This window comes from Columba livia, chromosome 1, assembly GCF_036013475.1.
Source record: "Columba livia isolate bColLiv1 breed racing homer chromosome 1, bColLiv1.pat.W.v2, whole genome shotgun sequence".
NCBI lineage: Eukaryota > Metazoa > Chordata > Aves > Columbiformes > Columbidae > Columba > Columba livia.
Genome location: NC_088602.1, coordinates 159576067 through 159603715, shown reverse-complemented (window position 1 = coordinate 159603715; position 27649 = coordinate 159576067). Strand labels below are relative to the sequence as shown.

The 27649-nt window shown below is 38.6% G+C and overlaps 1 protein-coding gene across 4 annotated transcripts in view; it reads right to left on the bottom strand.

The window, feature by feature from the left end:
* The window catches only part of SYT1 (synaptotagmin 1), a 358558-nt gene that overhangs the window by 27043 nt on the left and 303866 nt on the right, over positions 1–27649 (bottom strand). For all 4 annotated transcript variants that reach the window (XM_065041224.1, XM_065041217.1, XM_065041211.1 and 1 more), the window contains one exon: positions 26801–26918. In XM_065041224.1, the coding sequence (XP_064897296.1) occupies positions 26801–26918 (118 nt within the window). The remainder of the gene's footprint in view (positions 1–26800; positions 26919–27649) is intronic.

The window sequence follows — 27649 nt, the reverse complement described above, 5'->3', positions numbered from 1 at the left end:
CTAAAAAATTTGATCCATCTCTTAAAGAGACTTCAAAGTAGGGAGCAGTAAATATCCAGATCATCATTTTATTGTCTTGATTCATAGCACAGCACAGCTGACTTCCATGGATAGTTGCCCACGACTGTAACCTGAATCCAGACATCTCCTTCCAGAATTCAGTGCACAAGCTCCCTTATTGTTGACTTTTCATTGGATTTTATTCGCACATGTAAAAGAAAAGCGGGAACACTGCAACCAGCCAATCTGATCTGTAGCACACACACGTGTTATTTCACCAAATGGTTACTTCATCAAGGTAGTATTTTCCGGCCAAGCTAAAGGAGATCATTAGAAAGACATCAAACCAGACTTACGGGCTTCAGGCTGCTTTGTTAGCTCATATTCTTGGTCTTTAAGTTGCTTTCACATGAAATCTCCTGGGATCACTCTCTTATCACTTATCAATTATCCCCATTGCTCTGAGGTGCTTTGTTAGATTTTAAAGAAATCCAGCAAACTCAAAAACCTCTTAATAGTTATGAGGGTCTCTGAAATGTATGTAGTCTTTTATTTCTTCATGTATTGATTCTGGTAGTTTCAGTTTATGTGGCAGCATTCTCTAATGACTTGGTTTTCACTGTTTCATGTTAAGAACTGAAAATAGCATAGTAACACAACTATTGCACAATACAAAAAAATGATTTAGTAGTTGACAGCAATTATATAGTTGAGCTACATTACATAAAGCAACACCTTACAGAAGTATTTAAACTCATTACAATCATGTCACCACAGCTTCAGCTTTGTACAATGACTGTCCTGAATATATTCAGCTTTGTTTAAAGAAGGTAAAATCTGTCTTTCACCTGTTGACTGCCATAACTTTTTCAAAATACTAATTAGGAGAGGAATTGGAAAAGTTCTCTCTGTCTTCGTGGTGCTCTATAGGTCTTCCAAAGGATTACATGAAAACATGATTTAAGTCCTGGGAAAGGTAATCAAATACAATTGGAAGCACCCATTCATATGCAGGCACAGAGTCAATAAAATCAGTAGACTGGTTTCAAATGTGACATTTCTTAAGAAGTGCAAGAGACAAGCTAGCTAGTCTTCACATCATCATTCCATCTAGAACTTTTAACATTTAAAGGGGCCATGGAGTTGAGTGCCACAACCTGTTTAGCCCTAAATTAAAAAAAAAACAAACCAACCAGAGTGAGAGAAACAGAAAGAAGGGGTAAGGAAGGAGCATTGAATCTAATGGTTAAGAAGTTTACCTGAAGGGTGGGTGAAAGGGGTTAAAGCCCTTCCTCCAGTGAGTATTTAGTTATTTATAAGAGTGGAATAATTTGGGCACAGTTACATTCTAGTAGCTAATTACCTAGTGTTGAGGAGACTCCCCTGGGAAGGAGGAGATTTGGTTCCCTGTTCCAAATGGAATTTACACTCCCCAAATGCCAAGTTTGAAAATCCTCTTGGCTGTGTTTCTCCCAGGAGGAGAATCCTTGGTACTCTCAAGTTTTGAGGAATTTAAAAGAGTTCTGAGGAACTCTGAGCCTAAAACTAGCCTTTTTCTTTTTTCTAAACTGTTGTCTTGATCTCCTAGACACTTCTGTAAACATTATTTTCATGCTGTTCTCTCCTACAATGGAAATAAAAAATTCCTTTTCACAGGCAGTGTTTGACAGTCCTCCTCTGGCACGATAATATAACTCTGTGTGTTGCACAAACAAGGCATCCCAGATTGGATTTACTGGCAGTTAAAAATGCTGCATCCAAAAACTTAGATATACTGAGAAATAAGGATTGGCCGAGTCTGCTGCAGACAGAGCAAGTGCAAGGGCAGCGCGCAAGAGGTGAGTCAGTGGGATTTGTGTTTGACTAAGAGCTCTGCGTGACACACATCAAGTAAAGGCAGGCACAATTATCGCATTTATGGCCATGGAAACACAATTCCCCAGCTAGTGCTCAATAGACAAAGGCAGCTGATCGGTGAAAATTATGTGGCGCACCGCCGCAAAAGAAGAATAAGGACCACATTGTGTTACATATTTAGATGCTCGCCAGCACCCTGCTAGGTCCCGATCCCAGGCTCGGTCCCTGTGCCACAAAACCAATCGTACTGCCCAAAGCCGCCTTTGAAGCAACCCCAGTGAGAAAATGGTGAGAAACTGATTCTAACAAAGCAAAGAGACAAGGAGGCACGTCAGACGACATCAGATAATTTAAAACTGCGCACGGCTCCCTGCTAGAATAAATGGGCACATCACTGTCATCATTGGTGAAATTTTATCTGTTCAGATAAGCAGAGAATTAGGCCAATAATGCCCTACCAGACTGAATTATGTAACTACTTATCTGTAAAGGTTACCTTTGTTTTCTTTATAATGGAATTATCTCCACAAAAACAGTTATTTAGCCACTTAGTTATAAAACCATGTAGGAACACCACAATTTCTATCTTCAGTTTATGATTGTCTTTCATTAATTCCAATAGTGCTATATAATGATAATGAATCACAACAGGGGCACTGCTTCAGATATTGTAGCACAGTATATCCACCAGACTAGAACAACTACCTGCTGCATTAGGATAATTCTGACATGCTTTATCTTTTTTTTTTCCCATTATTTTTTTTGTTCCCTGTTTATTTTCTCTCCTCTCAGCTTCCTAATCTAAGCAAAAACAATGATAATATTTTCGTCTTTGATAAATTCCATAGTGACATCTTAATTTATTTTCGAATTGGTCTGCCTGTTTCAATTGAGATCAATAGTCAAGTCCACTAGACATATCAAGACCAGCAAGCGAAAAGGCGTACTTGTCAAGACTTGAAAAGTTGACCCTAACCACACCATCCAACATTTAAAATATCAGTAACAGCCCTTGAACAAGCAACATGACATATTCAGTTGTTCAAAATAATGGGATTACCTTTTTTTTAGGCCTGATCTCACTGCTTTGCATCTTGCTAAATTGTTTACATCTGTGCTGAATGAGTATAGAACCATGCCTTTACAGTCTGGTAGCACCCTGCACTATCTTTCACACACAGCTACACGACTGAACAAGTCTTTTGTTGAACTAGAAAATCAGGTTCATGCTCATCTCTCAACCGATTCCCTAATAAAGATTTTTCCATCTTGCAATCTGAACTTCAATTTAAGGACTAAGGAGAGATGAAAACTGTATTTTCCCCGTCATGAGAATCTGTCTTGTTCAGACCTAAAAATCACCAAAACATATGTTAGGGATGTACTGTCTTCATTTGTATGTGAATAACTTTTTACTTGTTCCTTCTTTGTTTCTCTCTTGAGGGAAGACAGTCCATGTCCCCTGCTGGCATCTAAACCCCCTACCTGATCTTGCACCAGGGAAGTCATTTACTGTTGCGATTGTAACCTCTTTTTTGCAATCTACTGCTCAGTCATATTAAGCTTGACAGATACTGCACACACTTTTCAGACCCTTACAGCATCAGCTTCAAGTCCATAATAAGGCTGCTTAAGTCTAAATCCAAAAGGATACAAACTACAGATATATATCTCTTTCAGTATGTAAGATACACTGCAAAGGCACACTGTGCATAGATAAAGGCATTCTGCCTGTGTTTACTGTTGTAGGTATTTTTTTGAAATTTTACGGCATCTCGAATTTTGTAAAGGAATCTGCTAATGTAGTACTGACTGGATTACACAATGACCGAATTTTCTTAGCACATAATCTATCAGAAATAATGCTTATATGACTATGTTCATAAAATGCTAACTTAATAGAATATGTTCTATGAACATTGTTTGCCTCTCTTCAATTTCAGTACTTAAGGATGTTGAAATGGAAGTTTATCATAATGTTCAAAATGGCCCTTGCTCTTAGCAGAAACAAGTTAAAAAAGACTAATGGTTGTTTTCTATACTTTCACAGTATTTGGTTACAACAAAATGAGCATTTTCATAGTGATGAAACACCGGCACAGGTTGCCCAGAGGGGTGGTAGATGCCCCATCCCTGGAGACATTCCAGGCCAGGCTGGACGGGGCTCTGAGCAACCTGATCTAGTTGAAGATGTGTCTGCTCATTGCAGTGGGTTGGACTAGGTGACCTTGGAAGGTCCCTTCCAATCCAAAGTATTCAATGATTCTATGGCCATTTAAAATACTTCAGTGGGGCAGAGTATGATAATATTTTTGCAATGTTTAAAATACTTGTTAGTTCATGGGGGTTCTCAACGCCAGAGCACATTAGTCAAAAGGCTCTTGTCATCTCGGTTGTTCAGCTGCCCTGCTCTGAACTCCAGGTACCTGCTGTACACAGGCTCAGGTTGTTGCCTTGCATTTTCCAACATATTTCGCACTCCCAGGCAGGCAGCCGAGGGTCTGCTTGGCACAACAAGCAGAGCAGCCTGAACAAAAGGAATCCCCATCTCTTTTCTAATCTCTTGTCTCTTAATCACGTAATAATATGAAATAGTTATTCTCAATACTCTGAGGTTAAGATTGCAATAATTCTAAAAGAGGAAGTCTTTCTCTTCTCTTGGAAATCTTACCAATGTATAGAAAATAATGAAAAGAGCCCATTTTAACTGCTGGCCATCTTGTTGATATACATGTTAGAACTAATGACCTGTGGATCTTGCCTTTTTATATTTTTTTTTCCTTTTTAAATTACTAGCACCAAGCTCTCAAGTTTTCCTCATACAAGGCTAGAAAAAATGCTTTTCCCTTGTTTTCAAGATCCTTCTTTTGCTGCATATGAGTAGCTGGAACAATGCTCTGCTCGAACTGATGTTCAGAAATTGGCTTGGTGGCTCATTTTGAGACCAACACAATCTTAGAAAGAGATTGCAAGTATTTTAGCGCTAGTCATTCATATACAGAATTGTCTTTTTCATCAGGTGTCTCTGAATAAGTTTCATTGTCCGTGCACGTACAGAGTAAGAGATAACCTGGCCCCAAACAGCCAGCAATACAGATACAGCCTAAAACTATAAATGTTATATGTATATACCTTTTCCATCTCACAGGCTACAATCAGAATATCAGTTTAGATAATTTCTTGGAAAACATTCATCAATATGCAATTTCTTCCTCAGTGGTGGAATAAATAAAATCTAGCAATTAGCAACACCCCACCACAAGTGAAAGAGGTAGGTAGAAATAACAAATTTGAGGTAAGCAATCCTCTTCCTTTAAACCAAACCTGAAAATTCATACCGTATTTTTTCATGTGATTGATACTTGAGCTAGCACAGCAATATTTACATGACATAAAAGTCAGAATTTACTCACAGCTGGAGGCTAGTATTCACAACACTGCTAGTTTACCATCATAAACTCTCTTTACACAGTCTAACTGAGTTGAAGCCTGATCCATGACCAAGACTACTGTGCACAAATAAACAGTAACAACACGATTGCTGTATTAAAGAATTATAGGTTGAACTGTCAGGATAATGTCAACTACTATTGCATTACAGATTTTTTTTTTTTTGTATGAGGAAGACAAGATGTTTTTATTTTGCATTCTTGAGCAAAAGCATTCATTAGCATCTCTCAGAGTTATGCTTAGCTTAATCCAAGTTGGGCATCGATATCTGTATTTCAAACTGCCCATAAATCACTCTTTGAAGATAAGCATAGGTTGTTAAAAGAGAACAGTCAAACAATATTTCAGAATTTTGGCACTGAACTCTCTTTATAGAAACAAAATAATACAAATATTGCCTGCATAAGTCAGGAGAATGTCATTTGAGTGTCTGAGATAAAAAAATAACACATTTCTTTCACACATGCCATGAAAACAGAATAAACATGATAAAGGTATTTGTCACTCTTCCAATTCTGTGATGATACTGTATAGTGGGGTACATTAAACTAGCACTATAAAAGGTGGATATAAAGTTCTTCAAGTCTTCAAAATAAAAGTATTTTTATGTAAAAATTTTGCTTTATTCTTTCATTCACAAGGTAATTTGTAAAGTTATAAAAATAGTATTCATCTAAAACAACTGTTTGTGTATAAGCTGGCATCATTATTGGTGAAGCTATAAAAATAAGAAAAGGAGGAAAACATGCAAAAAGCATTACAAAAATGGTTTGCACAAATTTTCACAAAGCATGCCACCTAGCCAAAATAGATGAGAAAGCATTTGCAATTACTGGCAATAAGCAATGGTTTTCTTAGTACCTATAAATACCTAAAGTCAGCCACAGTGCAAGTTTCTATCAGGTGCAAGTTACCGTTGCTCAGAGAAATACAGTAGCCTTCCATTATAAACCTAATATTACACTGAGCTATGAAGCAGTTTTGTTTTCACTCCCTCCAACCCCATCCTGTTGTTTAGCATACAAGAGGCAACCATTTGGAACTGTTTTTTTGATGCTGGATGATGGTACAACTTATGAGCCCCAAGAATCCATGAAGCAGTGACATACTTTGGATTTCTGAACATAAAACTTGACACAAATCTCATGTATGTCTTATAGTGCTCTGGTAATATAGTCATAGTCTTCATTTTTTTGATCCTATGTCAGATGTTTCCAGCTGTTATGCTAAAATACTGTCAGTCCTTGACAAAACTCTGCATCCATGTATATTAACTTAATGTATACATATAGTTTTCTCATAAACATGCATAAATACATATATTTATCCCATAGACCTTACAGGACTGGCTGTATATGATGCAGAATGTTAATTCCATATTGTACAGGGGGAATGTTTATTCGTTTCTTCCAGAATGTCTTGGTTACAGGAACTACAAATTATTCTGCTTTGGAAACAGTGTGGGAGTGAGGGAGGATGACACCTGTTCAGCACCACTCCTGCATTACTCCCACGCAAGGGATTTGCATAGTAATAGAAAAGCATTTTTGCAGGTTTTTATTTACTACATAAATAGCTGTACACTATAGATTATTGACCATAGCACTGAGCATAGCAAAGTGGAACCCACGATTCTGCTCCTGTCTTCATTTGTCGTAACTATGAATTACAGCTGCAGTCCTTCTAGCATTATTTTTCTACCATACTCTTTTATGTTTACTGCCATTATTATTACCACAACAACAGGTATGCATCTATATACATTTTCCTAAAAGTCTTAACACATTAAATAATGAAATGATCAGCTTCACGACATTGTTCCTATTACCTACATGAAGTTGTATGTATTCTCAAGTACCCATGACAGACCAAAACACTGTCCCAGCAGTGCAAATTTCCTTAGATTTATCTGGCATGATTCAGTGACATTCAGCCAACTGAAAACTTTTTGAAAATGTTTTCTAGTCATTTGGCTAGGTGCCTGTTTGGCTGATGCCCTTTCCCACTCCCGGGTGATTCATCTCTTCCTACCTCGGAGAATCAATTCAGTGGAAATTGCCCTTGCTTTTCTATAGCAAAGAGACAGGACTGCAACCGATTTCTCTAGAAAATGCTAACCCAGTTTACACGATTTCAGAAAGTAGTGGAACTATCTACTCTTAAAAGGATATAGTTATTTTAAATCTCAACTTACCCTAAGGCAAAGGACTCCCTCCCCAAAATAAATGGCTGTCTTGCATACTCAGATCAATAGCCTTCCAGCTCAAACCAGTTAAGGGCTTTAGACAGGACTATGGCTTTGCAGAATAAAATTAAAACAGAAGAGCTAGAAAGCCATTCTGCAGTTTGGGGAGTGTCTGCATCGAACCCTTCAGGAAATCCATGGCTCAACAGCCTGGACTGCAAGGGCTTCTCTATGTGTCCTCCAGGAGGAGAGTGGGGCAAGTGCTGCAGGAGCTGCCCACCATCCTTCTTGTTATTAGTTTTCCTGTGGCCTTACAAAGCTCCTCTTATTGCCTGACTACAACCACATTCATCCTGTGACCGCAAGGTTTTCCATCCACAGCTTGCGAACAGATAGGAAGGGGATACCAGCTCTTTGGTCGTGTGGTGAGCATATTTTCAGTTGCACGATGGGAGAAAGATTGGAGAATTTAAGCCCTGCTGTGCTCCCATACCAGGTGAATAGTTCCTCATTGCTGCTTTAAATTACAGACTTCAAGCTTTTTGGAAGAGGTGAGAATATGCGAAAGCTGCAATGCAGTTATTTCTTAGTTTCCCATCTATTTTTGTATTTCACTTTCTAAATTATTCTGTTACATAAAATGAACTTATACCCACCCACTATTCAGGATCCTTAATTTCATATCTTTCTGGCCCGCCCCCCCCCAGTTATTACTAAATTTTCTCTCAACATAGTTGTGTCATTTTTTTGTAACTTTGGACTATTTTGTTTTGGGGAACTTGAAATACATCATTAATCTTGTGAGTCATTTCAGTTCTCTCTAAAGCTTTCCTATATTATCCATTTTACCCAGCTTAAATGTTTTGACTGATTTCAAAGAGTTAACAACTAAGAGCTTGTACTGCTGCACAAAGTATTCTTTTCCATACATGTGCATCAGTTTGCTCCATGCTTCACATAACTAATAACACACATCAAAAAATCTATGGATTTGAGATTAATGCGAGCAATCCATTTATGTAATCCAATCAATCTGTTTATGCTTAAATATGCTTGTACATTGTTATGGCATTTGGGTACCTCCCATGACTAAAATCTAGCACTAAATTAATGACACCCATAGAGAATTGTCAGGTCCCAATTACTTGTGTGCTGCTGCTGTCGCTAAACTGAGTAAATAGCCCGTCTGTGTTGCAGTACAGACAGTGGAGATGATGTATTGTAATGCAGATCCCAGTTCTGTGGCATTAGCATAGCAGCTGAGTGTATGAAGTGTTTATACTGTGCTAACTTAAAAGAATCAGCTTCATTCCCATGTAATACACAACTAATAATTACATTGAAAAACCTCCAATTAAAACCCCATCTGAAAGCTTTTCAGACCTGCAGAAGCCCAAACAAGGAATGGTCAATGTCAAGCAAAAATTAAATTAAAAAGAATTTGATAAAAACCTTAATTAAAAGTGTGTCAGAACAAATACACCTCACTTTATGTCCTGAAGCCCATTAAATTTCAATATGACAATGTGCCACTGGGTATGAATGTCAGAGATTCGGTGCTGCTAGAGATTCAGTGCTGCTTTTCCCAAAGCCCTTCCTTGGCCTGAAAATTTCCCCTTTTGCACCCTGTTTCTGCAGCCAGAAGGAAAAGAAAACTTCTCTCTGAAACACCCAGGACCACAGGCAGCCTCTGGGAGGTGGCAGCGAACAGGCACAGGTATTACTTATTCCCAGCTCCCGATATACAGAATGTGCTATCCGTACCACTTGCATCAGCTGTCAGCTTCTGTGCAGCTGGCAAAGATAAACAGCAATAATAAAACTGGCCTTCAGTCCTGTCCAAGTTCAGATTCAATGTGCACACGAGCAACCAACCGTAGCCAGCTAAACACCGAAACTGGCTCTGGTTCTGCCCCAAATAGTTAGGAGCAACCTTCACCTCAACCACCAACAACCAGGACAACTCCAACCTGTCCTGAAAAGAGTGGATATGACACCTTCTCCTCCCCCAAAAGAGTAACAGAATAAATCCCTGCAAAATTCTCCACAAATTTTCCCCTTACCAATAAATAAAGTTTCTTACCTCAGCCTAGTCTTAGATGGGAGACACTTTTTCAGACCTGTATTTTGTCTACTGAGGAGGAAGACAGAGTAGCATAGAACCTAACTGCAAAATATATGCTGCAAAAATCTTCATCCACGAGAGCCACAAAGCAAAAAAAAAAGGCAATCAAAGAGAAGATTATTTTTCATTTTATTCAACTATTGTTCAAAGTTAATAGACTAACACAATTGAAAATCACTGCCATTTCCATACAGAGGCATTTTTTGCAAACTGAAGGGGTATCTTGATATTTTTTCAATAACAAGATGTTGAATAATACAGTTGCCTATTATAAAAACCTACCAGAGACAGAATCTCCAAACCAATGGCAAATCCCTCTGAGAAGAAACCCAAAAATCATTATAGCACTATATAATTACTTTATGATTTTATCAGTGCATGTGTCAGCAGGAGCAAGAAAGAGACTGCTCTTCACAGAGACAATTCGATCACAACAAGGCTTACAAAGATATTAATGTAAAAGCTTCTCATTGTCTGAAAATCCTTTGCCATGGCAACTTAAAATCGGCTGCCTCCAAGTGATTTTAAAGCTTAACCATCCCTCCTAACCCTTGAGCTTCAGACCTGGTATTTCAACCACAACTATTAAATCTTCCAAACAGGTGTATACATTATCTCTACACAGACCTGCATGATGAGCACGTCCAGTTACCCTACAGGGATAAGTAATCATTTCAGTTCTCACGCGTGGCTGAAATTATGGTATCAAGAATCCTGCATTCAAATCACTCAAAGTCTTGCACACACACTCCCAGAATGGCTGGGGTGCTGAGATGGTTTTTGCATTACAATGAAGCTGCTTTTCACCAAACTGTATTTTTGTGCTGCTTTGCACTTGCTGACAGCATTGATCCTCTTATCATCTTCAAGGATATCTGATAAGAATTATCTGATTCAATGGGAACTGGAGACAGTTTCAGCTACAGATGTACCAGAATTTGCTTTGAAATCTACAGATGCTCCTACATTCAGTCAGTCTGACTGAATACACAGATAAGTTGAAAAAAAATCTGTTACAAATTTGAACCAGAGAATTGTGTGCCTCAATTTCTGTGAATACCAAAAAAAAAAGCAGAGTACATTTTCAGCTGTGAGTTTTCAAACTGTGTTGTGCTAACAGTTCTCAGGCTTGTGTTCCATGTAAACAAGTTAACCCGCCTGAGAAAATACCCAACTCTATGCATTGCATAAGGACTGCTTACCATTTCTTCATCCATTATATCCCTGATTCATGTTCAAGTGATGGCAAGGAAGAAGAATATTTAAAATTCTGCTACATGGCTTTGGGGACTTACATTATTACTACCACAGAAGCACTCAGAGACTCCTTTTCAGTTGGACATTGGCTCTATATGATAAGAATCACTCCCGTCCCACCCTGAAGATGATATGAGTGCAAACAAAGGCATGAAGAAACACTCTCCAAGGTCAAATTTAGCAAAATACCTTTACACATGGTCAAACAAGAAGTTACTAGCAAATCTGGGAACAGTAGTTAGCCTTAAGGTTCAACGTAGCATTTAGGTGTGCCAGAACAACATTGGTACATCTTGGGTACCAAAAAGAGTAAATGTAAAAAGACCTTATATACGCCTGAGAGAGGACATAGCTGTCAGTTTTCTGGAAAAATAATAATATTTTCCTAAGTGTCCAAAATCCCATCACTGCACCTTTCACAGATCATGTTCATTTGGTTTCCCAACATGCAGAGATACCCTCACCCTCCTAAACATTTAGGACATGGAAAACTGCACACTACCAATCCCTTTGGGTTGCACCCTGTTGGGCTCAGCTCTTGCTTAGCACAGAGACAGACTGAGGAGTTGCGACTGAGATCTGCACGAAGCACAGCCTTCGTGTGCTTGGGAAAAGAGAAAAAAAAAAAATCTACCTGTTTCTGGAAAAAGAGAAGGTCATTCTGAAAACTGAGTTTTTGCGAGGAGAATGTGCACCAGGGAATCAGGGAACCCCGGTCCTGTTCCTGCACGACATGAGGGAATTTAATCCTCTACCTCCTCTGAACACTTCCCATCCACCAGGGTATACTCTCAGCTGGTGGTTGGGCAATTAAACCCCTTTCTCAAATCTCAACACAACTAAAAGAAATAAAGGCTCCTGGGACAAGAAGGATGTCTGGTAGGAAACCACTTTGCAAACCACTGGTAAGGACACTCAGGCAGATGAGGACAGATGAAGAAGGTCTCTAGTTTATGAGATTTTACTTTGCTGGGATCATACAAGTATTTTACATCAGGAAGTTAAGAGTTAAAGCCCACCCACAAGTGGAACCAGAAAGTAAGATTTCTCCAAAGGTTCAGAGCAGAAGCTGCTAATAAATTAGTCAGGTTCCCATGCAACCCGTATCTCCACTGCCTCATGCAACTGCATTTGCAGAGCCATACTAATGTTTAGAGATTCCCTAAGAAATGCTAGAGGTACTTCTCAGACAAATGCAGTCCAACTTTTTCTCTTTTGGTTTTGTTTTGATGCCTGAGCAAGTTAAGCGTACTTACTAGTCTAGGCTCTCATTTAACTATTTTTATCACCTAGCCCTATGTGGTTCATTGACATCCAGGAATCAGTTTTTGGACAAAAGACCTCAAGGAAATGTGCAACATGCACATTTTTCTTCTGAGTGCTCTTTTTCAAATTTGGCTGTCCAAGTCACCTGATAGATGGTTAAATTCACATGCATTCTGTCATCTCCCTGTTGACTGCACATCTAAGAGACTCAGGTAAACATTAAATTAAGCCTTAAAATATCTATGAAGCCTTAAGTATTAGAAAGTTTTTTTTTTAATTTAAGACCTCTTATTAATTGGAAAAAAACCCCAACACATTAACAGCTTCTCTGTGCTGTCAGAGCTGTGTAAAAGATTTTTGATAAAACTGAGACACCAACCTTCTGCTGTTCAGTGTATCAAGGCTTGGCCTTGAACTGCCGATTTAGTGGAAATTTGGTCACTGTGACTGACTGAATCAGAAAAAGTTGATAAAAATACAGTTTATAATGTATTTAAAACCCTAAGTATGATGAGATTTTCAAAAGTTGATAGCTAAGCACCTTTCAGAGAACTACTGAAAATCCCATCTGACTTATAATTCTGTATCTCAAGATAACCAAATTAATTTAAAAATGTGGTCACCATGCTCCTGTTTTTAAAAAACACTGTAAAATTATCCATTTGACTTAGCAATTTTCTTCCACTGCTAAGTGCAAAATTGTTTGTATATGGTTATTCATATTGTCTATTAAAAATCATCTGCCTCATAAGAATAACTGCATGCCATAGTTTTGCATATGCAAGAGGACAAATCAATGGTCTATGGTTAGAAGAGGAAGAAACCAAAAACTCCTGTCACCCACTGGAGTTCAAATTAATGAATTGTCCTTATTTGAAATAAAATTAGCAGAAGTAGTTCCTGATCACTTTAGTAAGGCTTGTCTTGCCCTTCATTGCATTTAATTTTTTTGTATGTTATCTGTTGAGCTTCCAGAGTAGAACTGGAGGTTTGATATCAGCATATGCAGTCAAATCTGTCGATGTCAAATTTGAAAATATACATTTGACCCAATTTTAATGCTTCATCTTACCAGGACTTTGGAGAGGAAAAGGCAAGCTTTATGCGGATTTAGCGTGGCTATTCAAAAGCTTGTGCTGTTCTACCGTGGTTTGTGTTTTATTACTATTGGCAAAACCATGATTGTGACTGTGTTATCTTCACCGGTCTTTGGTGATGCACATATGGCAATTCCCTGTGTCTTTTTTATGAACCACAAAGTTCTGCCTTCTTGGCAGCTTGCATGCAATTTCTTTCAAATACTTTTCACTGTAACTAGGTGTTTGGGTTTTTTTTCCACCTTGCTGAGTATCTTTATTTATCATGCTAACCTGATTAAGTCATTAAGTGATTTACTATTGCTTATATACCCTGTTTCTTTCATTCTGATTAGTTTGTGAGACGTGCTTTAATTGCTGCACTTTTTCTCTTTAATATCATTTAGGAATATGTGCTATCTAGACTATTTTATTATCCCCATATAAAATTCACATAGAAATTGTTGACAAGAAATAAAAAACCACAGACAACGTTCCTCATTTCCTAGAGGCAAAAAGGTGGCATTCATTTCTACACAAGCAGAACAAACATCCAGACAACACAGATTACTCCAACAACAGTCAAAGCCTTTATTAATTGTGGCCATGTAGATATTTAAACAAAACTGCATCAAAAGAACCTCCAAAATCTCAATTCTATCACGCCTTACACGATGAAATAAAAACTTAATCTGGTGGAAATCAGTGGGACAATCTGAAAACGTCTTATTGGTATGTTGTGGAATGGCAGAATCTAACTCTGGGTGTTACAGGCAGTTTTCACTTCTGAAGATATGTATGCAATTTGGCAGACAGAAGTGAAAATAAACATTCAGTGTACATGGAAAGATAAAACTGGCAGATGGAGAAGATGGCTTTTATGCTTCTGAGAATAAATAAAAATTAACAGAGAAAAACAGAGGTAAAAAAAATACATGAATGTTTTGCATTTGACCAGAATGTTATATTTCAATGAAACGATACTAGAATGAATACCGAACGCTGTTGCACCATATGGATGCTTGGACCTCTGCCGGAAAAATGGCATCATCTGTCCTTTTACCAGGAAAAGGACTGTAATGCTGGGTGTTACAGGGAGGCTACCATTCTTTTCAATATCCCAGATGCTATCCTTACTAGCAAGACATTTCTCAGTCCAGTAGGATTAGTAATGGTCCCAAGATGGCACTGGTAACCAAGTCTGACCCAAAGATACTGAAGGACTGTTTAATTACTGTGTCATACTTCAGAAACCCAGGGCAGTGACATAAAATTTGATCACCCTTAATGAGGAACTATCATTAATCATATTCAGAAGCAGCTTAGAGCTCTTCTTTCTTCTCTTTGGTTAAAATATAACATTATTAACAAACTTTCAGACAAGAAATCCAAGCTCCTCCATGTTTCTCATGAAGCTGAGTATAATAACTTTGTTTTGTCTACAGATGGCAGTACTATCGATTTACTTATTTCACCCTGTTATCAAACTCATGACATAAACAGCACTCAGAACACGCGCTTATATAATGCACCTCATTTAGTATGCCTGATTGCTATAATATAAGTCAAACAAACAAAAAACGCCCATTCCCCTGGGGTTCTTCACATTTGAAGCAGATTTCATGGAAACTTAACTCAGTTTCAGGAATATAATTGAACTAACAATCTGTTCTCTCAGACAGGATGTCCCCTGCTTGGTACTACGCAGGGCTGGACAGATGCCAAAGCAGATTTGAATGTAGCTCAAAGCGCTCATGAAAAATGACGGGGCTTTTCTAAAAGCAAGTTGTGTGTGCTGGATAGGTCAGGCAGCAGCACTCTGGCTGATGCTAGTCTTTCCTTCCATTTAACCTGTCAGGATTCAAATACGCTGGAATTGTAAACAAGGAGAAAATACAACAAACAGCACGTAAACAAGAAAAGCCAAAGTGCGCATCCTGTGAATGCTCTGCAAACCTGTATGCAAATGCACAGTAATGGAAAGCTTGGGGACTGTACTCTTTGCTGAAGGATGGTGCCAACAGCACCAAATTCTGTTTTCTAAAATCAGGGTATGCCTTAGGTTATTCAGATTCAGGGTTTCCTGTGCATGGAAAGCAATTAAAACTAGGGAGGAATTAATGGAATGAATTGAAGCGGCTATCTAAATTTAAAAAAAAATATATTAATTTGCTTTTTCCAGAGATGAGAAAGAAGGCAAAATCAAACCATACAACAAAAAAATGAGAATAGATTTATATATGAATCATCAAAACATGTTTGTCACTGGATTTTCAGTAAAACAAAGTACTTTTTTTTCTTTTAGTTTGAGTTTCCAAGGAAACACCTTGTAGGTAATCATTCTGTCTTCTTTGTGTGCAAGTACCAGCCAGGTGACTGACTGCCTGCTTTCCATACCTTTTTATTGTATTGGCCAGTGTCAATCAAACTTGACAGGACTGCATGCCTCTCAAGGATATTAAATCCCTACAAGCTTTGTGAAAGTAGGCAACAAGCTGGGACAGAGAGAGCCTACTAAGTATCCCTACATGAGGTGAAAGCTGCAACATGGTCTCACCTCTTATTACACACCATAAAATACACGTGTGAAAGAGATATTATGGATGTTCAAACTGTGGAAAAAAGTTTCAATTGAAGCAGGTATTTTCTTAGACATCAGAATACCTAGTCACACTCTGAAATTTAAAGGAAATCATGTCTTATAATTTCACGGCTCACAGAACTATATTTTAGCTTACTAGAGGACTACTCGTGGCCTTGGGCTTTTGCCAACTCTTAATGCAATGGAACATTTCATCAGTGCAAAACCCACCTTAATGCTGAAAAGCTGTCATGTCCATATCCCCTGTTGCCTCATGGAACCTGAAGCTGAGGACCATTATACCTAGACACTTCAGCAATTGGTATTTCATCATATTCTAGACATACTATTATAGTTACACAAAGGAAAGTGTGCACTGGTGTATGTGGAAGATGTGCTTGTCTGAATAATTTCATTTATAAACAAATGATTGTCTATGCTTTGGTGTGGATTCTCTTATACTCCTCCATTTTGTTGCGAGAAGAATTCAGACCCTGAGCAAAAAGACACAATCCATGCCCAGATTAGACAAAAGCAAAATCTCTCTCATACTTGAGTCTATTTCTTAACTAATTCAGGTCAAAGAACTCAATCAATTTAGGAAATCACTTGCACTCCTGCAGGGACTACCAGACACACTGACTGAGCAGAGGAGCAGATGGAAAGATTGTTCTTGTCAAGTGCTTGCTTTCCAACCAGAAGCCAGACAGTAACTTCCTTAAGTAGATGTTCCTGAGCAATGGGGCACTACTGATAGTCTCCAGGAATGGCTGAGACAGCCCCTAACTTCCACCATCCACAAAGGACTTTGGTCCGATACCCTTTAAGCTTGCTTAATGCCACTGGAAGTGACTTTGAATGACAACAGTAGAAAAATCTCTCCCAGAAATACCTTTGCTCCCATAGCTTTCCAGATCCTGATCCCAAATTCCTTATTTGTAATGTACCATGCACTTCTTTTTAATTAAACATTGCCCCCCACTATTTTTTATCCATGAGGGAGCAGCCTGAATTAACTTAGCTCCCAACCAGGAGAAACAATTTGCAGCACAAGACTTGCTGATGCTCTCACATCCTTACATAAGCATTTCTTCACATCCCACATAGCCAGGGCTCCTGAACTTAAAAAACCCATTATGTTGCATGCTCTCATAATTGCCACTTTTAGCATCCCTCAGATGTTGACAAGCATGTGATGGTTTGCTGATGGGAAGCAACTGATATAGCTGAGTGTTTCCACTCAGCTCCTGGAACTTGCTACAGGAATGCATCCCCTCACAATGATGTTGTAAGGAGACTGGCCCTGGAGACAGCTGTACTGCAAAGATTTCTGGAGAGGCTCAAACAGAATTTAAGATGCTTTCTCACTAGAGCTCAATCAGGAAATTATCATAGTCTCTTCACTGGGAAGGTAGATTTAACCTGCAGACCTGTATATGTAAATGTTCTGTGATGCCACTGGGAATCTGATGAGAAGGAGGTCCCACGAATTTGACTTGATAGCTGAGATTAAACAGAACCCCTTAGTTCTCTGACCTGAAGCAATTCCTACAGAGAGGCTGCTGAGCTGCAGAGATTACATTTGGATCCCCAAATCCTCATGTGTCACTGCTCACAGGACAAGAATTAGAATTTGGTTCTGCCTACTATTAGATCATGCACAGTTTTAGAATGTATATCAGCATCTTTATTGGTTTTCTACAAACTCAAATCTGAGAGAGATGATGCTGTAACAAAGCTCACAACACAGAGTTTACAAATCCTTTCTGCTTTCACAAGAAAAAGTAGAAAACAGCTGAGCTTTGCAGTGGGTGGGATTCTTTATGACAGATTTCCTTTCAGGCATGTTTTGCAAGAAGAGCTCTAAATGTTACCCATTGCACATTGGTCAATTGTGTTACATAACATTTGAATTTCGCAGACAAATAAAGAAGTTTGTCTGTTGGCACATATACTGGACAGATGCTATGTGATCTGTGCTTTGTATCTTTTCTTAAGGAGAGAATTTTACTATTCAGTAATTATTACATTAATATCTAATGTGATGGGATGCAGCAAAAAACCCCTGAACATAAATTACTTTGATTTAAAGAGAGCAAAAAATGTTGCTATTTGTAAACTTGAAGACGGCTCAGCAGAAACAAAAGGAATTCATGGGGGGAATGAGCAACAGCATATTAATCATCAAGACAGAAAAAAGCTTAATGAACACAAGAGGAAGAAAAACTTAATCTTCTCCTATAGACTAGAGTCACTACAGTAACAACCCTAAAATGTCAGGAGATGTTCCCTTCGTATTACTGGTTTTACTATTGCATTAGGTTGGTGATCGATGCATCAATTGAAAGAAACTCATCTGGCACCATCTTATCCATAAGACTGGTATAATGGAGGAAAACCCCCCACAGTTTTTAGTTTAAAACCAATCATATTGTTAAGGGAGAAAAGGAAAGACCAGATTCTTCTCTTCAGCTTTGTAAAACAATTGCTTAGCACCTTAGCAGTTCTAAATAGACTAAACATCTAAATAAAGGTGTTGCTTGTGTAGGTACATCACTCCTATCCAGCCTGGTCTTCCCATACATCTGAAAGTTTCACAGAAGTGACACATACACAGGGGAAAAGTTGCATTTCTGCAACTTTTCCACCTTGTCGGCAGGTAATTTGCAGCTAATCAACCATCTACCCCACCTGTGACTGATTCAGCTAGAACAAGGTGGCTCTAAGGCAGCATGCCCTATTCTGGGGGAAGAAATAGGGCCCAAATGTTGGTTTCTCTGCCTCATTGATGGCATCATGGAAGTAAAGTGAAGGATAAAATTTTTGGAAAGACAATTCCAGTGAGATTCATAGGCTCAATGGGAATAACTGAATGTTGGCACCTCAGTCTCAATCAGCAACTAGATTATATTTATTACCTGTTACCTCAAGAAAAGTAATGGAACCTTTTTGGAGAACTGTGTCCATAGAAGAGAAGACAGGACTTCCGCCTTCAGTTAGAAAAGTTTTGGAAAATAAATTTTGGAATTGGCAATAGGAAAACTTCTTTTCCATTTCTGTTGAATGATAAGCATCTCACAGCTGCCAGTGGAGAGCTTCAGTGGCCAAATGTGTGAACTGATTTGAATAACTACCCATAAAGCATAGGTGCAAAGTAATTATACCAACGAAGAACTGGAAACACCCATTTTCCTATACCTTCTTACACTGAGGTATACATTTTCTCTGTTGTCACAGACCCATTTTCAGCACAGTGTACTAGAGGAGATGTGCAGTTCCCTCCTCACTATACAAACTCTGTTCTCTTCAGGGATGATTGAGAATCAGGATTGAGGGTCTAATTTGTGATGTGTTTCTTTCCGTTGAGATGTGCACACAAAGGAGTTACACATTGGAAACATTCAGGAGGCCTATAAGAAGTAATCACATGAAGATCTAGCAGAAATTAATAATCTTCCTTGCCCACATGGGATTAATCAAAAAATGGATGTGAGATTTAAAGTAATATAAAATCTCAAATTTAAAGTTGTTTCTCTTTCTTCAGAAAGTCCTACAAACTTCAGCAAACCGCAGCCACATTAACAGCACTAATAAAATGCTCATCATGCTGTCTTGAAAACCTGTATGACTTTATACGGTCCTGAAAAGGAAATCCCCTCAACTATATTTTGCTCACTTTCTGTGGACATTTAATCACTGATTTAACTGTATTTATAGAGATGAAAAAAGACTTTTTCTTTTTGAGTTCATATTTGAATTTTTTTCTTCAAACCCATTAAATGAAAAGACATAGGCTGCAATTTTCAGAGAGTAAAAATAAATTTAATTTACTTGTAAGAGAACTGACTAATTTCCCTAAGGACTCCAGGATCTATCTACAGTATTTCTACATACATTTTACAGCCACTCACATTGCTATGAAATTCTTGGAGAGCTTGAAAACCTAAAGTATTAACTATCTCATTTTCATATAAGTAATTAACACACATATCTTCACACTTGCTTTGGGACTGCATAACTGAATAAAAACATACTTTAATTTAATCAAGAAGAAGCACGCATGCAAACACATACAAAATGCATTATTTAGAAGTGGCTATTCAAATAAAAGAATAAGAAGTCTTCCTGCTCTCTATTTTGGGGAAGGGATGGTGAGGGAAAAATCAACAGCAATGCCAGAAAATTGTGACTATTGGCTGGCAAAGTCCACACAGCTGGATGCTGATCATTTGGTCGGTGTGCACGATTAAGGAGATGTACACATACTATAAGGTTTCTCTCCTTTCTCATATCAAGAAGCTGTTCAAACACCTCCTGAGCTGAGGTGCTTTTTCGGCACAGTGTTTGTCCTAAGGTTTCTCAGTGCAATGCCTACAGGCTTTGTACAATTTCACTGGTAATCAACAGGCACAATTTCTTTTTTTCCTCTGTTTCAGCACAGGAGGAGAAAAAGAGCAGAATAATTTGACTCTATTTCTTTGTAGGAATTGTCATATTTGATGGTTCATTTAATACAATATATTATTGTGTGCAATAGCCTGTAACATATTATTCAGTGGAAATTGTGTATTTACTCCAAAATGGACAATCACCTGACAGCTTCTTCGTAAGACTCTCTAAAATGCCTTGGAGTGTGAGAGTCTATGTATCCTTTAACAAGGCTTCTATGATGAATATACTGCAATTCAAAATACACTTTGATTTTGGAATTGCCTCCTTCAGCTTTTAACTTGAGGAAGAAGGTGGTTTGATGTCGAAGGCTTGAGTTGGGATTAGAAGAAACAAGTCCCTAAGATCATATTTATTCCTTGAAAGAGGACCATTTCAGACAACCCCCCCACTCTCCACTGTCCAGTCTTAGGGAAGATGTCAGCAACAAGAATATTCTCCCAGGTAGCAGAAAAAAAATTTAGCATGATGGGGATTTGGTGGCTGATCCCATCACCACTGTAAGGAGCCCACGGTGAATTTACTGTGATGCTGCAAGACCGCTTTGCAAGTGCTAGAGAAATGTATTGCTGCAGCCACCTACTGTTGGAACTTCTGCTAGTGTATTACAGTAGATATACTGAGATATGGGATGTTGTAGAAATCCTCAGAGTAAGTAGAAATCTTAAAATATTTGTTGGTACTGTTCTCTCTTGGTTTCTTCAGGATTAGGCTAGTTGTAAATGCAGCTGTTGTGGTGGTGTTTGTTGTTCATTTTTACTATTGTCTTTTAATGCGCTGTTTTCCCTTAATATTCACTGAGTTATGCTTACAATATAGCTTATAGCAGGACCATGGTATATTTCTCTTCCCATAATATTGCATTTGTGTTAGCTAGCTTTTAAGGTTTCTTATGTTTTAATGAAGTTATTAAACTGAATGCCCTGCATAATTCATGAGCATTCACTGTCTTCAAAGAGCTGGTCTCTAAACAACTTTTAATTTTTCAATTATTTTCTAAGACATTCAACCAGCCTTTTGATTTTGAATGCAATATTTAAAATAAATGTCTAATTGTATAAAACTAGCTTTGTTTCTGCTTTAGTACCATTTGGTCCCCAGAGATGGTTCTGATTTATAGTATTTGCTTGGCAGATACAAAGAAGTGCTGTGTATTTTCTATTTATAACTCATAAATATTGAGATTAGCTTTCACACATAATGGACAGGATTATAGGCTGCTTTCTCTTCACGGCTGAAGCTGCAGCTTTCTGCAGAAGGAAGAGCACAGAGATCCAATGACATTCCTCTCCTTGCAGTTCTTCCTAAGCATTAATTTGGCATAAACAGGTATAGTTTAGGGTCTGCTACAATATTTGCTACTTGGCAACAGTTCCTAAGGCAATACCTGAGCCCATGCCAGCTATGGCATCTGAAATACTGGCTCTGACTGGGGGGTGTGGTGAGGTGCAGCAGTGCTGAGGAGATAAGCAGAGGGTACATTGCTTGCTACTGGAATAGATTCCTGGTAATTAGATTCACTAAAAGCTAAGCATACTAAAATAATACACAGAGAACAAACCACATTAGCTTTCAAAGATTTTTAGAAGGAATAAACCATACGGAAATTAATCCTGAAATGATGATAAGCTATGTTAAGCCTTACACTTACTATCAGATACTAAGAGAAGACTTTTTGATACAAAACAGTATTTATGCCAAAGGGTCTGGGTAGCCAAACACCCATAACAACAGTCTGTCCAGGTGCCAGCACCAGCCTCTTCTGCAGATTCTCTCTGCAGATTGAGAGGGAAAAGGCTTTTCAGTGTATTCAGGTAACTTATTTCAATGATTGGCTTGGCCAAAGCAGGGAAAGCTGTTGGAAGTTGAAATGAAAGCTTTTATTTCATGAACAAAAATGAATACAAATGGAGGGCACAACTAAATAGAGGGAAATCTATAGAATTGCCTGCATAAACACGTATTAATATTGGGAATCTTCCTATGTAATAAAAAGAAGGAACATATTTATTGCACAGACCACATTTTAGCTGCTAGTCAGATATGTTGAGGTTTAAACAACAATTTTTTTCTTTAGAAAATAAGTAAAAACAACAAATACAAAACAAGATGAAAATTAATTTAGATTAAAGTTTCATACTAATTTAAATCCATCTAGGAAATCACTACCACTTTGATTTAAATGAATATCTCACAGGGGAGCTGCAGATAATTCTTGCCCTCTTTCTCAAGCAGAAGGGATTGCAAACTTGAATAAAGTATCATAATTCATAGACAGCCCTCATGAACTGAACGGCATTGCTGAACTGTATCATGCCCTTATCAAGGAATTAGTCAGACTATGTCTCTATGGCCTGTTTGGAGAGATTAAACTGTAAACTGGTTTTGAAATCTTGCAATTTTGCAAATCACCTAAATGAAATAAGAAACCAAAACAAAACCAAAGGAAAACAAACAACAAAACCAAAACAACTACACAGTGACTTGGGAGTCTAAGTTCCCTTGATTTGCTGTAAGACCTAAGCTTCTAAGTCTCGTAGACATTTGGAGTGAAGGATACCTATAAAGCCATGTAACCAGAGTTTACCAAATTCAGACAAATAAAAATAATCTCTTTAGAGCTTACATGCCTACATGTCACCTGCCAGATGTCATATTCATTAAAAATGCATTTGAATATAATTTAAATAATTAAAATGCCATTTAAAAACAAGCATAATTGTTTGCCAGAGGCCCTTGCTCACCAGAAGTAATAATTTCCACTGGTTGTGGCGACTTGATGAGCTCAGGCTGAACAGTTCCAGTGTGTGAGCCAAGGTTTGCTTTAGCCCCAGCCTGATGTTGCAATTAAGTTTAAGACCTGGGAGTTTATTGCTCAGATGGGTGATCTGGTTTTGTTACAAAGAGTCTAATGAATTTGATGATTAGTCTGTTGTCTTTTATTGCCTGTTTCTGAAGTAATTTGCGCTTGGCTTTTGACTGCTAATAAAATTTATGGAAAAGTTCAAAATGCTGGAGATAGAGGCTTTCTTTTTTTTTTTTTTTTTTCAACTGTAGTAACCACTGATTAGGATTTATGTGCTGACTGGCAGGATTAAGGTTTCACCAGCAGAAGCCCTGCAGAAATGCTAGGAAAGGTGGTACTCTCAATCTACTTTGACTGGTCTCTTGCTTTTGACGGGTGCTTTTGTAACTGGGCTCTCTAGCTGCACAACAAAAAGACACATGATAAAAATCAACCATGTTTTTAATTCTGATTTACCACAATTATGGATCTCATAAATTTTTAAATAGAAGCTTGGAAGACTACTGAGCCACAGTGCCTGGTTCTTTGTATTCACAGAATGACAGAATGTCAGGGATTGGAAGGGACCTCGAAAGATCATCTAGTCCAATCCCCCTGACGGCGCAGGAACACCCAGATGAGGTTACACAGGAATGTGTCCAGGTGGGTTTTGAATGTCTCCAGAGCCTGTTCCAGTGCTCCGTCACCGTCACTGACAAGTTTCTTCCCAAAATTAAATGGAACCTCCTGTGTTCCAGTTTATACCCATTGCCCCTTGTCCTATCATTGGTTGTCACCGAGAAGAGCCTGGCTCCATCCTCATGACACTCACCCTTTACATATTTACAAACATTAATGAGGTCACCCCTCAGTCTCTTCCAAACTAAAGAGCCCCAGCTCCCTCAGCCTTTCCTCATAAGGGAGATGCTCCACTCCCTTAATCATCTTTGTTGCCCTGTGCTGGACTCTCTCCAGCAGTTCCCTGTCCTTCTGGAACTGAGGGGCCCAGAGCTGGACACAATATTCCAGATGTGGTCTCACCAGGGCAGAGTAGAGGGGAAGGAGAACCTCTCTCGACCTACTAACCACCCCCCTTCTAATACACCCCAGGACTAAAGATAACATAAACACCAAAGCTTTCCACATTGCTGAGGTGCAAAGGTAGAGCAGATATTTGCTAGTAGCAGTAATACTCAAGATGCGGAGAGAAGCAGCCAGAAGGAAACCACAAGGTCGCCTGTCGCGGTGCTGCGAACACTTGACGATGCCAGAGCTCCTGTGGGAGCCAGGGCCCTGTTCCTCCTTTCTGCAAGGCAGATCAGCTCCCCAGAGAGGCACAGAGGCTGGGTGCAAGAGAAAGCAGAGCCCTTTCCAAATGCCTGTCTTCTGCTTTTCCAGCATCTTCTCCAAAATCGGAGAGAACAACAAAAAGACATATTCTAAACTCAAAAGCAGATCCTTTCTGCCTATTTTTGACAAACTTCTAAGATTTTTTTTCTCCTGTGACAACTATGTAATTTTCACCTCTTGCTAATGGCTTTCCCTTGGTGACAGTAAGTGCTGTTGAGTATATAGGTAACATCCAGTTGGAGATCACATTTGATTGTTAACATTTTCCCACCTCCACTGCAGTGCAAAACTTTCAGTTTTGCAAGATGAAAAGCCATTTTAGTATCTAGAGAAAATAATAAAACTAGTGGGGAAAGCATTCGCTAATTGAGATAAAATCCTTCCACCTTCATTACCACTTAGCAATACTGTACTTTGAGAGTAGGTATTATTTAGTGTGAATAATGACAACAGAAGCTCAGTTTGATTTAAAAAGTTATTTCTGCATAATTTATTCAAAAGATAAATTCCCTAATGGAAGATACTGGATCCACTTTAAACCAACATTATTTCATCTATAATTACTGCCTCAGAAACACCGTACAAACTGCTATTTATCACTGTCAGTGACTTTTGAATTCCTGCTACAACCATGGTATCCCATCGGGTTTGTTTGTCTCTGAGAGAACATGATGTTTCTAGTTTGGCATGGCCCTAAAAAAAGGAGAACAAAACCTGTCATCCCCTAGAAAAATATTTAAGTGAGAGTAAGCCCATTCATTTTGTTATAGTTATTTCCAACACAATGCATTATATTTTCCATCTGAAGTTTGTAGGTGGTCTTCAGTTCATTAGTGCTTTCCTTGACCCTTTCTTTTTTTATGAGTTGAGTACCCATTATCCATCACATTTCTCACAATGCTTGGAAAAGAATATAGATGCTCTAGCTCATAGAGCTACACTTCAGTCAAACACCCCCACGTCTCCTCATTATGAGAACCTAATCTTTCACTAGCAAACAATTAGGAAGTAAATATTCTTAAGAACATTAATTTGCAATTGGTTCAGTACAAGCATTAAGGAAAATATTAGTGTTGCATCCTAATCTTGTGTCCATTTTATACAAGGAAAACCCAGACTTGATTCAGGTAATGACTACAACAATATTTTGATGCCTTTTATTTTATTATCTCTGTTGCTGTACAGTGGAAGACTTTAGAAGCAATTAAAAGAAAAGATAACTGGTTACTGGTAAGAGACTTTGTTCCCTTGAACTTTGTGAAGCTCCTCCTGTTACTGTTCATCAAAAGTGGCAAACAAAACCTTCAAGCTTGCTTTTAGCAGGTCCCCATTTCTCTGTGTATTTGGGATAAAACTCTTACCTTGTGCTAAGTTTATAAGAAAATAAAAACCAAAACCATTTTTCTTGTCAGCAATATTGGTGATAATATCATCTGTGTGTTAAGGACAGCTGTAAAAGCCTTCAGTTCTAGAGTTGCGCTAGAAATATCCTCATTCTCAATGGTCAGTAGAAACTGCCTCTTTTAAACAGAGGGTATATAAAATAAAATTATCCTGAAAAGACCTTTCCTTATAAAGCATCTTGTTATTTAATTTGCTCTTAGCTAATTGGCTATTTAGACAGTAATTGGTGTCCAAGAATCAGAGACAGAGCAGAGAACAGAAGCCTACGCAGAGCTCCACCAGGTCCCTGGGACACGGCCTCGATGCCACGTGTGCTAGCTGCACCCTCCCTTACAGATGGCGTACATCACCTCACTCACGGCGTGTACGGCCTCACTATCAGCAAAGACCACGAGGACTATTTGTAGGTACTGAGTGTGTTGGAAATATGAACCTCACTGACTACCACAAGTACAAGATTGTCATTTTGATTGCTGGTGCACCCACCAAAGCAGAGCACTCCCAACTCTGCACATGGGAGCAACGACACCCGAGACCTTCAAATGTAGAAACAATTATCCTAGCACCTCAACCAGCAGCCAGTACGGTGACCTGTGGCAAGTTCCTCTATTATGTATTATCAGTAACATTGCAGGGAAATACTCACATTTAGTGAGATTAAACAGACAATAGGGATTGTAGTGAGATTTTTTTCTCTTGCCTGAATAGTCTGTATTTATCTCCAGGCAACAGGAGAGAAGGAAAGCACAGAAAGCTTGCAATGTCATCTGACTGTTTAACTCTTCAGACCTCGTCTTGGAGCAGAATGCGACATATAATGAAATTCCTTTTTTTAAGCTAGAATGAGTTCTGATACGCTCAGCCACACCCTAACTTTCAGAGAACACAAGCCATATTTTTCAGACAGTGAACAAGAGCCCTTACCTGCTCAACCAAGAGATCTCCAAGAGAAAATGAGTTGATTTTCTGCCTCTACAAGCCTGCAAAATCTACAAACAGATTTTCATGCACATACCTGATAGTCCACCGACATCCATCTTCTTCAGGTTCTTTGCCTCCAGAATGACTACAGTCAGCTTGCCAGCAGTAGGCACATAACGAAGGGAGAAGCAGATATCACCCAGTTTTTCTTGCTGTGAAAGCAAACAAGACATGGTGTTATATTTTAATAATTTTTTGTACCTTTTAAAAATGTAAATTTGAAAGCCCCACAGAAAATCAACAGGATTATACCTCAAACTCCTCCTGTTAAACAAAACATTTAAATGAAGAATATGAGATATGTGCCACAAGTTGCCCAGCTTAAATACTTGATAGCCTCAAATCTGCTGCAGCAACTGGAGTCCACAACAGCTGCCCTGTACGGAGCCAAATGACAAGATCTGTGATGGCTGCAAAGTACATTATACTACTCAGCATTTCACCCCTGACAATCGGGGTGCCACAAATACTGTTTGCCCTTTAAACCAAGACGTGACTGTATTTTCTTTTCTTCCAGGTTGTGTTCCAGTGGAAATCGCGTGCATACACAACTACTAGACTGTTTTCCGTGGAACAGTAATATGGATGTCTCTCACCACACTTTGTCAGAAAAGCAAACAGTATAAAACTCACAAAGCACAAAACATCCAGTATAAAAAAGGACTTCTCTCTCATCTGACAGGTACAAAAGGAAAAAAAAAACAAGGGAAGATACAGGCTGGCAAAGCTCACTGTGCATCCCTCCCTCACATCAGGAATGGCTAGAAGGATATTTGGTTTTGCATTCAGCCTTGCCTATCATCTGGGATCCTACCAAACACAACTTTTTGCAATTCATTGCTTAGTAGTTTCCTAACAGTCCTGGCAAAGAGGGAAGGGTTGA